The sequence below is a fragment of the Hemitrygon akajei genome, chromosome 19, assembly GCF_048418815.1.
Source record: "Hemitrygon akajei chromosome 19, sHemAka1.3, whole genome shotgun sequence".
NCBI classification, from domain to species: Eukaryota; Metazoa; Chordata; class Chondrichthyes; order Myliobatiformes; family Dasyatidae; genus Hemitrygon; species Hemitrygon akajei.
In genome coordinates, this window is record NC_133142.1 from 70,804,938 (window position 1) to 70,819,397 (window position 14,460).

The window sequence follows — 14,460 nt, forward strand, 5'->3', positions numbered from 1 at the left end:
TGGCGTCCATGGACTCCTTGCTTAATGGTATTGGTCAATGGCATAAAAAAGTTTGGGAAGCCCTGGCCTTGATAGAGTGAATGTGGACAGGATGTTTCCTACAGTGGGGGAGTCTAGGACCAGAGGACACAGCCTCAGAATACAGGGACATCCATTTAGAACAGAAATGAGGAAGAATTTCTTTCGCCAGAGGATGGTGAATCTGTGGAATTTTTTGCCACAGCCAGCTGTCATTGGGTGTATTTAAGCCAGAGGTTAATAGCTCTTGATTAGTCAGGGTGTGAAAGATTACAGGGAGAAGGCAGGAGAATGGGGTTGAGAAGGAAAATGGATCAGCCGTGATGAACTGGTGGAACAAACTTGATGGACTGAATGGCCTAATTCTGCTCTTTTTTCCTATGGTTTTAATCACATTTTAATTTTCATGATTTGAATGTAGCCTTAAAATATTTATTTATTTGTGTTTTAATTTCTTCAATTAGAAGCAGTAGGAAAAACCTTTCTCCAGCATTGGCTACAAAATATTGATGCAATATAAAGTGACACCAGAGGCTATATTTCACTAGGAGTTCACTAGGAGTTTCAGGAAATTTGTCACCAAAGCTACAAGGACATTTCTGCAGGTCTATTCTGACTGGTTGCATCACTGCCTGGAATGAAGGCATCGACACGCAGGATTGGAGCAGCTGCAGAGGGCTGTACGCTCAGCCGGCTCCATCATGGCCACAGCCTCCCCAGCATCGAGGACATGTTCAAGAAGGCGGCATCCATCGTGAAGGACCCTCTCCATCCAGAACATGCCCTCTTCTCATTAATACCATTAAGAGGAGGTGCATGGGCTTGAAGATGCACACTCAGCATTTTAGGAACAGCTTCTTCCTTTTGCCATCAGATTTCTAAACGATCCATGAACCCATTAGCACTACCTCACTATCTTGCTCTCTTTTTACATTATGTATTTTTTATATATCTTTGTGGTAATTTAGTAATTTTTATGTTTTGCATTGTACTGCTGCCAAAGCAACAGATTTAATGCCATATGCCAGTAATAATAAATCTGATTCTGATTATGAAGGCTGTCGTATCTCCTTGTGGATGGGACCTCACTTGCCACCACCAAGTCATGGATCATTATCTGCTCTGTGTCATGAAATGGCTGCAGCAAGGAGGCTGGCAGGACATCTGGGGCATCTGGGCAGAAAAGGTAAGTGTGATTCTCAAGATGTGAATGAGGTGCAAGCTGGTCTCAATGTTAGCAACCCGTTACATCAGACAGAAGCATCCTACAGACTGCCTTGTATTCCCTTACCTATACTCCTCCTTCTCAGCCAAAGAACCATAAAATGGGCGCTGCCAGCTCTGATGATACCTACAAAGCAACAATACAATGGTCAATTGATCACCTTCAAGAAAATCAAGTGTACATGTTGAATCAACCATGTTCATCAATAGCACTGAAAGACTTTCTGTGGGAATGAGGGGTCAGCAGAAATGATGGATGCAGATTCCATTGCAAAGTTTTGATGAGTATGGATGGGAGGATGGACTGCTATGATCCACATGTGGGTCACCGGGACTAGGCAGGGTAACAGCTCAGCATGGGCGGTGCAGCCTGAAGGGCTGTTTCTGTTCTGTACAGCTCCATGACTCTTAGCAGGATTGGTCTTATACATCCAATGAAGTGAGAAATAGAGCCAATTTCTTCTTTATCACCAAATATTGCAGATCAGAGGCAGCCAACTGGTCCCACAAACAATAAACGGGAGCAAAATTAAAGTCAGGTTTATTAATACATGCTCAGGTGTATTGGAAACTTACAACAGTATCACAGATACAGTCGATAGCATCACATTTTATAAGAAAAACATACATTGAAGACATTTTTATAAGAACACAATTAGGTCTAAAATGTTAATTTTAATACGAAGTATTCATAGAGTTGCTAACAGTGCCTTTTAAAAGTATTCACCCCCACTCCTTGCAAGTTTTCATGTTATATTGTTTTACAATATTGAATCACAGTGGATTTAATTTGGCCTTATTGACACTGATCAATAGAAAAACTCTACCATGTCAAATTGAAAACAGATCTAAATTAATTACAAATATAAAACACAAAACAATTGATTGCATAAGTATTCACCTGCTTCAGGTCGATATTCAGCATACACCTTTGGCAACAATTACAGCCCTTTTCAAGTCCTGCCACAAATTCTCAATGGGATTGAGGTCTGGACTCTGACTTGGCCACTCCAGGCATTAACTTTGTTGTTTTTAAGCTATTTGTGTGCAGCTTTGGCTTCAAGCTTGGGGTCATTGTCTTGCTGGAAAATAAATCTTCTCCCAAGGCACAGTTTCCTTGCAGACTGCATCAAGTTTTCCTCCAGGATTTCCCTGTATTTTGCTGCATTCAATTTATCCTCTGCCTTCACAAGCCTGCCACGGCCTGCTACACTGAAGCACCCCCACAGCGTGATGCAGCCACCACCGTGCTTCATGATAGGGATTGTATGTTTTTGCTGACGTGTAGGTATTTGACTTTTGCCAAACATAGTGTTAGCCTGATGGCCAAAAAGCTCAATTTTGGTTTAATCAGATCATGAAACTTCCAGCTGACTTCAGAGACTCCCACATGCCTTCCGGCAAACTCTAGCTGAGATTTCATGAGAGTTTTTTTGACAGTGGCTTTCTCTTTGCCACTCTCCCATAAAGCTGTGACCGGTGAAGCACCTGGGCAACAGTTGTTGTATGCACAGTCTCTCCCATCTCAGCCACTGAAACTTGTAACTCCTCCAGAGTTGTCATAGGGCTCTTGGTGACTTCCCTCACGAGTCCCATTCTTGCATGGCCACTCAGTTTGTAAGGATAGCCTGCTCTAGTCAGATTTACAGCTGTGCCAATTTCTTTCCATTTCTTGATGATTGACTTAACTGTACTCCAAGGGATATTCAGTGACTTGGAATTTTTTTTGTATCCATCCCCTGACCTGTACTTTTCAATAACCTCCTCATGGAGTTGCTTGGAGTGTTCTTTTGTCTTCATGGTGTAGTTTTTGCCAAATACTGACTCACTAGCAGTTGGACTTTCCAGATACAGGTGTATTCTTACTACAATCAATTGAAACACCTTGACTGCACACAGGTCTCCAAAAACAGATCTCTGTTTAACTAGTTATGTGACTTCTAAAACCAAATGGCTGCACCAGTGATGATTTGTGTGTTATTTTAAAGTGGGGGAGGGTGGTGGTGAATACTTATGCAATCAATTATTTTGTGTTTTACATTTGCAATTAATTTAGATCACTTTGTAAAGATCTGTTTTCACTTTGACATGGAAGAGTCTCTTTTGATCAATGTCAAAAAAGCCAAATTAGATCTACTGTGATTCAATGTTGTAAAACAATAAAACATGAAAACTTCCAGTGGGGGGGGGGGGGGTGAATTCTTTTTAAGGCACTGTAAACTCTAGTAACTAAGATAGTGCTACTTGGTTCAAAAGCTGAATGGTTGAAGAAAGTAACTGAACTGATTCCTCATTTAGGCTCACTTTCAAGGACTCTACAACTTATGTTTGTAATATTATTTATTACTTATTTATCCATTATTATTATTTTGTTTTTCCTTTTGTATTTGCACAATACTTTGTCTTTTGCACATTGATTGTTTGTCTATCTTTGTGCGTAGTTTTTCATTGATTCAATTGTGTTTCTTTGGATTTACTGTGAATGCCCACAAGAAAATGAATCTCAGGGTAATATATAGTGACATACACATACTTTGATAATAAATTTGCTTTGAACTTTGAACTGCTTGGGCCTGGTGGTGTGAGACTCCTGGCTTCTATACCTCTCCTGCCCAAAGGTAGCTGCGTTTGGCTTCATTGCCTTACTGTGGTGGCAGACTGGTTTAGTCTTTGCTGAGATCTTTTCTGGCTGATGCCCACATGCTGATTTCCAATTTAAAAAATCAGTTTACTCAGTGGAATATCCTAAATACATTGGTACAAAGCAAAGGTCTTAGACCCTGACCAGATGTCAGCCACTGCACTAGAGAAAAGCAAATTAAAAAAGAACTAAGAAAACAGAAAATTCAGAAAGTACATGGCAGGCGAATAATCATTTGTAAGGAGAGAAACAGTTATTGTTTAGTACATAGAACAGTACAGCACACTACATGCCTTTCTGCCCATGAATGTGCCAAACTTTAACCTATTCCAAAATCCATCTAACCCTTCCCTCCTACATAGTCTTCCAGTTTTCTATCATCCATGAGCTTGTCTGAAAGTCACTGAAATGCCTCTACCACCACTCTGAAAATGTGTTCCATGCATGTAATACTCTCTGAGTATGGACCCTACCTCTGACAATCCCCTGTGTACTTACCTCCAATCACCTCAAAATTATTATTTTTAAAAATTTTATTGAGGTATTGTGCAGAATAGGCCCTTCCACCTCTTTGAGCCATGCTCGTCATACACCTCCCCAATTTAACTCGAGCCCAATCATGGGACAATTTACAATGACCAATTAGCCTACCAACCCGTACACATTTGGACTGTGGCAGGGAACTGCAACGGCCAGAGGAAACCCAGGCAGTAACAGGGAGAACATACAAATTTCTTACAGGCAGAGAGCGTGAACTGACCCGGGTCACTGGTACTGTAAAGCATTGTGCTAACTATCATGCTATCATACCTCTATTAACCACTGCTACTCTGGGGAAAAGGAGATGGCTGTCCACTCTATCTGTGCCTCTTATCATCTTATACACCTCTATAAAGTCACCTCTCATGCTCCTTAGATTCTAAGAGAAAAAGCCTGAAGTTGGTAATTTTTCATCTTAACTTTTTGAAGGCCTGAACTACCCAGTGTTTCTCTCTCCACAGGTGCTGCCTGACCTGCTGAATATTTCTGCCGTTTACTGCTTTACTATAATGCTAGAGACACATGTGCCTGAACCAGTGAACATGATCGTGTCACTGGCACTGACATCTCATTGTGTTGTTCCTTATCCATAAGATGAATGCAAATTGTAGGATAGATTTCATCTCACCCAATTATTATCTCACCCAAAATTGATTGCCCATTTAGTCTTTGGGATAAAAAGAGAAAGAAAATTGGGTTTCCTCGGGAGTTCTGGTTTCTTTCCACATTCCAAGGATGTTAGTGTTGGTAGGTTAAATGTATTGGGTGGCGCAGTCTTGTTGGGCCGGAAAAGCCTGTTACCATGCTACATCTCTAAAAAATAAGAAAAATTCCTGTTATTCTATCAATCAACAACATGACTCATAACTTAGGACTGGTGCAACCATTTAGCAGCTGCTCATCGGCCTGGTAGGCCGGAGACTGCCAACTCTGCACTGAGTGACTCCTCCACTGATGGCTCAACTTGTGGTAGAGCTGAAGCTGGGAATACTCTCCTGGATGGGTGCAGCAGCAATGCAGTCCAGAAATTTAATGGTGTCCACAACACAACATTGGCACTGGAGGTAATGTGCACCTCTGTGGCTGCTGCTTGTAAATCTGCCTGGATTCACATTCATTTATTTATCACATGTACATCAAAACATACAGTGAAATGTGTTGTTTGTGTAAACAACCAACACAACCTAAGGATGTCATGTGTTACCAGCACCAATATGAAAGGTCCACAATGCTGAGCAGAATAACACAGAACACAACAACATGGAACATAACGAGCAACAAGACAACAACAGCAAAACCAACCACTTTCCTCCCTCCCACACACACACACACACACAGATAGTTCTCCAACCCCAGGGCAGGCCTTCGGGCCTCCAGTCTCCATTCTCAAGCCTTCAGCCTTTGACTTCCTAACTTCCGGTCAGCAACTGGCCTTCAGACTTTGGCACTGACCCCCAGACTAGCTGATGATGGGACCTCGAACTCCAGGCCTCAAACATGGAGAATCCACTGCAACGATTTATTAAGCTTGCTGCCACTTCTCTTTGATGGGACCGCAGAACTTTCACAAAGTCAACAGCAGCAACATCATGGAAACATCATCACCCCTTCAGGTCCAATAGCTTGAAAGTATTCATTCTTCTGCTGGTGCTGGATTCGAACCCTTGCCAAATGCCATTGTGAGACCCCCTCAGCAGTTCAAAGATACATGGCCAGTCAGCAGCATGTCATTTAAATGCACCATACCACACTCAATCCACTGGGTCCATGTCAGCTCTTTGTAGAGGAATCCAGCAACCCATTTGGAATAATGGAATTGTTAAATTGAGCTATTGAAGCCACCTGCAGAGAAATACAAAGCTTCATGCAACATCTCCATTAACAGCTTGACTAAGATCTGAAACTTGCTGCTAGTAGGAAACATGGACCTTCGCTTCGACAAATTAGACTACACCAGGTAGAAGGTTCAACACTACTAATCTGGCAAATTTCCCTCACATAACCGCAGCATGAGAGAAGAACACTAGAGGGAACTCCTGCCCACAATAAAGAGTTCACTTACTACTGCATTTTTTAAAAATACACAGTATTTTGTAAAAACACTGCTATTGTCACAGGATTTTTTGCCTTTGCTGCCATTCAATCAGTAACATCTTTAGCTTGACTACCAACCAAACAGAACATTGCCTAGGACACACAAGGGACTGCTGATGCTGGAATCTAGAGTAACAGTCTGCTGGAGGAATTCAAGTAGCAGGCCGAGCTGCATCTGAGGGGGAAGGGACTGTCAATGCTTTTGTTTGAAACTCAGCAACAGAATGCCTCTACCACCTCAAATAATCTTAAAGTTTTAACTGTCTTTATGTTACCACAAATAGGCACAGAAATATAATTCAAATGTAAGGGTTATTGCTCAGCAAGGTACCACATTTAAATCTATATTTAGTTGTTAATAAAACGAAAGTAATTATGACTGAGACCACTTTTCTTGAGTTAGTATGTTCCCTCTGTGACCACCTAGGTTTCCTCTGGGTGCTCTGGTTTCCTCCCACAGTCCAAAGATATACCAGTTGGTATGTTAATTGGTCATTGTAAATTGTCCTGTGGTTAAGCTAGAATTAAATCAGGGGGTTGCTGGGTGATGTGGCTCTAAGGGCAGGAAAGGCCTATTCTGCACTGTACCTCAATCAATCAATCAATAACCCTGGAATAGCTGAAGACAGAATGAAAAAATCAGAAAAGATCAGAAAAATATAATAGTTAATCACTTATAAGTTTTGATTTATTGCATATGGTTTTCATCCATGTCATAAATCTGTATTTTGTGGCAAGGGTTCACAAACTTGGCATCCTTTCTGGTTTTATAAATGCAGTTGCAATGATTCAGAAAAGGACTGCATAATTATGGGTAATTCTCCATCCCACCCTGAGCAGGATTGGAGTAGAGAATATCGGTGAAATGCCCTATTTTCAATGCATGCTTCCATGCCCTTGGATTCCTGAGATTCCTCTTGTTAGTCAGGTTCAAGCTGAAGTTTATGGTCATCTGACTGTATGTACACATACAACCGAATGAAACGATGTTCCTCCGGACCACCATGCCGTCACAACACACAGCACTAAAGACAAAGTATTACCACAAATAAGTTATTAAATTATAATCCAGAATGCATGTGAAATGGGCAGCACAAGTAAACAGGAAACAGCTGGCTGTCCTAGTGACGAGACCTCAGTGCTGGCAGGGTATTCATTAGTCTCACAGCCCGAGGGGAGAAGCTGTTACCCAGTCTGGCAATCTTAGTCCTGATGCCTCAGTACCTCCTTCCTGATGGCAGTGGGTCAAAGAGATTGTGAAATGGGAGGTAGGGATCCTCAGCAATGCTTTGAGCCTTTTGTATATAATGCTCCCAGTAAATGTCACAGATGAGGGTAGGGAGACCCCAGTGATTCTCTTGGTGAATTTTACTGTACTCTGTAGATCCCCCATGTACTTTTAATGAACTCAGAGTCGTCAGAGAAAGCTCAACGTGTTCATTTGGGGTTCCTTTTCCTGCCCTTTTACGTATTCAGAGTGGACAAATGACAACGTTCAAGCTCTTGAAAATGTGCTCCAGTGATCAAGGTATCGAAATTAACACCATCAATTTCAATGCTAGCCAGTGGACTGGATGGCAATGTTTGCCTTGCACTTCAGCATGCAATGCAGAGATGCTGAAGAGCTCTTTTGTTGTCAGTACATCTCTGCTCCTCCAAAACACCAGTTCAACAATTGTACTATCAAGTGGCACTAAGTCAGTAATATTACATTAGCATTTGAAAGCTGCATTCAATGAAAACCGTAATGTAAAAATTCAATGCTTTTAAAATAAATCCCACTACTCTAAAAATGTCAGTATATTTGTCTGCTTCTCCTATCAATTGCACTATTAAGGAAAGCCGAGCAAAGAAAACTTAAAAATGCAGTGTTATGCCTGTATATGCCAGGGAATCTTAACTTGAAAATATACACAGCACACAAGGACAAATCATCACCCTTTCACACTGTAGAGAAAGCACAGCCTGACACAAGTAATTGGAGGGCAGGCTACAGGTGACTTATTCCTGCTCGTGTGTTTTTGTGCCTCCTTCAGGAGCCAGCCAGGTACTCATACCACAAACCCATTGTGGCACTGAAGTCACCTCCCCAGTGTAATTCCATGCCATTTCTATTTTCAGTACAGGTGCTTTTCCAACTGAATGAGCACAGATTCAACGTCTCAAACAATCTATCCTGGGCCCAACAACTGTGAAGAAGGCACACCAACAGATACACTTCATTAGGAATTTAAGAAGATGTGGTATGCCACTGAAGACTAGAAAATTTTCAACAATGTACCACAGACTGGTTGTATCACCACATGGCTACAATGCACAGGATTTGAAAAAGCTGCAGAAGTTTATGCCAGCTCAATCATGGGCACTAGTCTCCCACCACTGAGGACAGGGCAGTGCCTCGAGAAGGTAGCATCCATCATTAAAGACCTTCACCATCTGGGACATGCCCTCTTCTCAATACTACCGTCAGGAGGAGTACAGGAAACTGAATACACACACTCAACATTTTAAGAACAGCTTCTTTCCCTCTTGCCATCAGATTTATGAATGGTCCACAAGCCCATGGAGAATGCCTCAATATTTTATTTCCGCTCCATTTGTTTATTTATTTATTTACTTACTTACTTGCAATTGTGAACTACAGTAATTTTTTTATATATAGCACTGTTCCGGTATTGCAAAGCAACAAATTTCACAACATACTTTACGTCAATGAAAATAAACCTGATTCAGATTCAGATTCATCAACTGAAATGTTGGCAGCTGCAAGAGTGACAATTTGAACACAAAAAGAGTCTCACAAACTTCAACTCAGTAATGCTTGGATAATCCGATTCTGTGTTTGGTTGAGACAAAAATATTGGCCAGAAGACCCAAGTATCAGGATAAGTTACGTATTCCACTGATATAGAACTGTCACAGGGGGCTTTCCAACAACATAAAATAACCTGGGCTGTATTATGCACACTGAGTTACCACTTTGTTAGATACATTTGTAAACCTGCTCATTAATCAGCCAATCATGTGGCTGCAACTCAATGCATAAAAGCACACAGACAAGGTCAAGAGGTTCAGACCAAACATCAGAATTGGAAGAAATATGATCTAAGTGACTTTGATCGTGGAATGATTGTTGGTGGCTATGTATCTCAGAAACTGATGATCTCCTTGGATTTTCACAAACAAAACTCTTAAGGGTTTATAAAGAATGGTGCAAAAAGAATAAATTTTTTAAAAATCCAGTGAGCGGCAGTTCTGTGGGCGAAGATGCCTTGAGAGGTCAGAGGAGAATGGCCAGAGTGGTTCAAGCTGACAGGAAGGCAACAGTAACTTAAATAACCACACGTTACAACTGTGGTGTGCAGAAGAGCAGCTCTGAATGCACAACGCATTGAACCTTGATGTGGATGAGCTACAGCAACAGAAGACCACAAACATACAATCAGAGGCGACTTTATTAGGTACAGGAGGTATGTGATAAAGTGGCTACTGAGTGTAAGCATGGAGTCACATTATGTACAAAGACTTCACATTGTCTTTACGAGGAGGTAAATACACAGCATATGACAAGGACTGCACACAATCATGGACTTCAAGAGGAAACATAACAGTACAGCCAATATTGCCGCCTCGCTCCCAAACAAACTAAATGCTCTTTATGCTCAATTCGAGGTTGATAAGACTGAACCCCTGAGAAGAACTGTCGATGAGACCTGCTTTTTCGTCATCTCTGAAGCTGAGGTACGTAGAACATTCCAACGTGTCTTAACAGTCGCAAGGCAAAAAGGACAAATGACATCCCAGGGCACGTCTTCAAAGTGTGGGCTGAACAGCTGGCTGGTGTGTTTATGGACATATTTAATCTCTACCTCTCCCAGTGTGTAGTGCCCTCCTGTTTCAAATCATCCATCATTGTCCCTGCATCTAAGAAAAGCAAGGTAGCATGCTTAAATGATTGGTACCCTGTCACATTCATCTCAATTACAAGCAAATGCTTTGAGAGTCTGGTTAAAGACTACATATACAGCATGGTACCACCCACACTGGACCCTCTACAATTTGCTTACCGACAGAACCAGTCTACCAATGCCACCATGGCCACAGCACTACACACCACCCTCACTCACCTGGAGAAGAGGGATACATTCATTAGAATGCTGTTCCTAGACTACAGTTCAGCATTCAACACCATAATTCCCTCGAGACTTGACAGGATACTCAGAGACCTCGGCCTGCACCCCGCCTTGTGTAGCCGGATCCTAGACTTCCTGTTGGATCGCCGACAGGTGGTAAGGATGGGTCCCTCACCTCTGTCCCTCTGACCTTCAACATGGGTGACCACCAGGGTTGTGTTCTGAGTCCCCTTCTCTACTCCTTTTACACCCACGACTGTGCTGCCACTCACAGCTCCAATCTGGAGATCAAACTCACAGATGATGTGACTTTGCTTGACCTTATTTCTAGCAGTAGTGAGACAGCCTACAGAGGAGAGGTTGACACCCTGACACAGTGGTGCAGGATAACAACCTCTCCCTCAATGTCCAAAAATCAAAAGAGCTGACCATGGATTACAGGAGGAACAGAGACAGGCTTATCCTGATCAACATCATGGATCTGCAGTTGAGAGGGTGAGTGGTTTCAAATCTGTCGATATACACATCACTGAAGATCCCACCTGGATTGTACACACCGGCTTTGTGGCAAAAAAAAAAGTGCAACAGCATCTCTTCCACCTCAGGTGACTGAATAAGTTCAGTATGAGCCCCCAAAATCTTCAGGACTTCTACAGGGGCACCATTGAGATCATACTGACTGGCTGGTATGGGAACTGCACCAACCTTGTCCACTGGGTACTGCAGTGGACAGTCCAGTCCATCTGTAGATGTGAACTTCCCTCCACTGAGTACATTTACAGGAGGAGGTACAGAAAGAAGGCCTGGAAGATCATCAGGGACACAAGTTACCCTGACCATAAACTGTTTCAGCTGTTCTGTCTGGCAGCATTAAAGCCAGGACCAGCAGTCTATGAGACAGCTTCTTTCTACAAGCCATTAGACTCATAAATTCACATTTCTGTACACTGCTGTTACGAATGTGCCACAGCTCTGAGGGGCCGAAGGGTGTGGGGTAGCCCCCTCCTTTGTGAGAATCACAAGATCACTATTAAGTCAGTTCAGGAGACCCAGGAAATGAGAGAAAGACATGCAGAATCCACAAAGAGTTGGAATGTGTCCTGGTCTCCGAAAGGCGGACCCATTGATACCGGCTATTGTCTCTTGGACTTGTGTATTGCATCCTGTACGATGCATCGAAGCCCCAGGCAATGAACCGAGGGGGAGGTTGGTGGAGGGATTGCATCATCCCAACCTGATTGACACCTGAGACCCTGTGAGTCAGGATAAAAAGAGGGTCTGTGGGAACAGCCCCTCAGACGCACCAGAAGAAACGCTAGCGATCCCGTAATAGCAAAAACCAGTGGAAGGCCACGTGCGTCCATTTCCATTTGCCCCGGAATCGGTGGCCTTTACCACGGAAGAACAGTTTTTAGCTAACAATGGGGAAATCAACTCCCAATGACTCTCGAAGGATTGACATCATAAAAGGAATGGGCAAGTTTTAACCCGTCTTTCTCTCCAACCAAAAAGCTGCAGCTGGAATGAACTAAAGTGACTTTTATATTTCCATCAGACAATACATTATCCCCTAGACAACGATAGAGCTATTTCTTATTGATTATTATTATACCCGCGCTTTTAGATTTAGTATTGATGACGTATCTTATCTGTGTGTTTGCATTGATATTATTTTTGTGTATTTTTATCAATAAATACTGTTAAAAATAGTACCATCAGACTTCAATGGACCTCTCTATCTTTGCTGGTAAGTGACCCAGTTACGGGGTACGTAACAATTGGGGGCTCGTCCAGGATTTGACACCAAATTGGGAGGCCAGTGAATCGGGCTTGTAAGTCCAAACTTGGATCTGGTTACGCAGGTAGCCAGAAGGGAAACCAGCAAAGATGGACGTGGGTGAATTTATAGAAAACCCGACTCTGGAGGCGCTAGAGGTGGCCACCAAATCAGACTTGATAAATTTGGCGAAGGGGTTAAACCTCGCAGAGGTGAGGTTGTCAATGAAAAAGCGGGAGGTGCGAAGGGCAATAACTCAGTATTATATTGGGAAGAATGTGTTTGCAGCTGAGGTATTGGAAAATATCCCTGAAAAGGTACCAGCTAGTGGGACGGCTCAGTTAGAGTTGGAGAAATTAAGGTTGGAACATGCAATTAAGTTAAAGCAGCTGGAAGCAGCTGAGAAGGAGAAAGAAAGAACCGAGAGAGAGAGAGAGAGAGAGAGAGAGAGAGAGAGAGAGAGAGAGAGAGAGAGAGAGAGAGAGAGAGAGAGAGAGAGGGAAAGAGCTGAGAAGGAGAAAGAAAGGGCCGAGAGAGAAAGGGAGCATGCGCTCCAGCTAAAGGAGTTAGAGGTGAAACGGGAGCAGGAAAGAGCTAAGAAACAAAGAGAGCACGAAATTCAGTTAAAACAGCTGGAAGCAGCTGAAAAAGAGAAGGAGAGGGAGGCAGAGAAACAGAGGAAACATGACTTGGAGATGGAGAAGTTAAGGCAAGAGCAACGAGTTCAGGGGTCAGACCGAGAGGAGCGGTTTAATGTTAGTCGGGAGTTGAGGTTAGTACCTCCGTTCGAGGAGACGGATGTTGATAGTTATTTCTTGCTTTTTGAAAAGGTGGCAGTGAATCAGAAGTGGCCCAGAGAACAGTGGGTGGCGTTGTAACAAAGTGTGTTAAAAGGGAAGGCACAGCAGGCATATACAGCGTTGTCCATGGAGGAGGAAGAGGAGGAGAGTTATGACAAAGTACAGGCGGCCATTCTCCGGAGTTATGAGCTAGTACCTGAAGCATATAGACAAAAGTTCAGGAATTTAAAGGAAGGGTGGAATCAGACGTATACCAAGTTTGCCTATGAGGAGGGTGTGCTCTTGGACCGTTGGTGCACAGCAGAGATAGTGGAAGAGGATTATTGGCATCTCAGGGAGTTAATTCTGATTGAGGAATTTAAAGGTTGTGTTTCGGAGGATATCCGGATGTATTTGAATAAGAAGCCAGATAAGTCCATCTCAGAATTTGCTAGGTTCACAGATGAATATGCTCTAACCCAAAAGACAAAGTTTTCCTCGAATAAAAGTTCCCAGAGAGACCGTGGGAACGATAGAGAAAGCCCACCGGCTGAGGCAGAGGTCCCGCCGGGAGCTAGTGGTAAGATTGAGGGGGAAAGGCAAGGCGGCCAGAGATTTCCGGCCTTGACCTGTTTTAATTGTGGAAAGGGGGGACATATTGCATCTAGGTGCTTTGCTCCGTGGAAGGAGACAGGAAAAGGGAAAGCAGCCGTCCCTATTGGATGTGCCGTGGTAATCAGTAAATCGACAAGAGAGCCCCGGGTAGACAGAGTACGAGAAGGGTCTGAGACTTGTATGTCAAACGGAACCGTGTCTGTGAGGGAGGGAGGCACCCCAGTTCCAGTACGGATCTGGAGAGACACGGGGGCTGAACTATCATTGATCAGCAGTAAGGTACTAGATTTTGGTCGCAAGACGGGAATGGTAGCTGTGAAAGGAATAGGCAAAGGGACGGAAATGGTGCCCTTGCATAGGGTCATTATGAATTGTGAGCTAGTCTCTGGACCAGTTGAAGTGGGGGTGCAATCAGAATTCCCGAGAACTGACGCGGACGTCCTTCTGGGTAACGATTTAGCCGGTGGTAAGGTTTGGTCAGCAATGACGCTGACGAGCCGGCCGGTGAGCGTTGCAGTCCCGCCCCTAGCGTCCAAGATCTATCCCGCATGCGCGGTTACTCGCAGCATGTCGAGAAAGGCAGCTGAGAGCGAGAGCAGTTTAAATCTGGCCAGTGTCGATTTGGCCGAGACGTTTTTA

The 14,460-nt window shown here is 43.3% G+C and overlaps 1 protein-coding gene across 5 annotated transcripts in view; it reads right to left on the reverse strand.

Moving 5' to 3' along the window:
- Window positions 1–14,460, reverse strand: part of LOC140742052 (uncharacterized) — a 194,965-nt gene that overhangs the window by 12,221 nt on the left and 168,284 nt on the right. For 3 of the 5 annotated variants that reach the window (XM_073072791.1, XM_073072789.1, XM_073072793.1), the window contains one exon: window positions 1,310–1,369. The exons of the other annotated variants lie outside the window; for them this stretch is intronic. In XM_073072791.1, coding sequence (XP_072928892.1) covers window positions 1,310–1,369 — 60 coding nt within the window. The remainder of the gene's footprint in view (window positions 1–1,309; window positions 1,370–14,460) is intronic. 5 annotated transcript variants of the gene reach the window in all.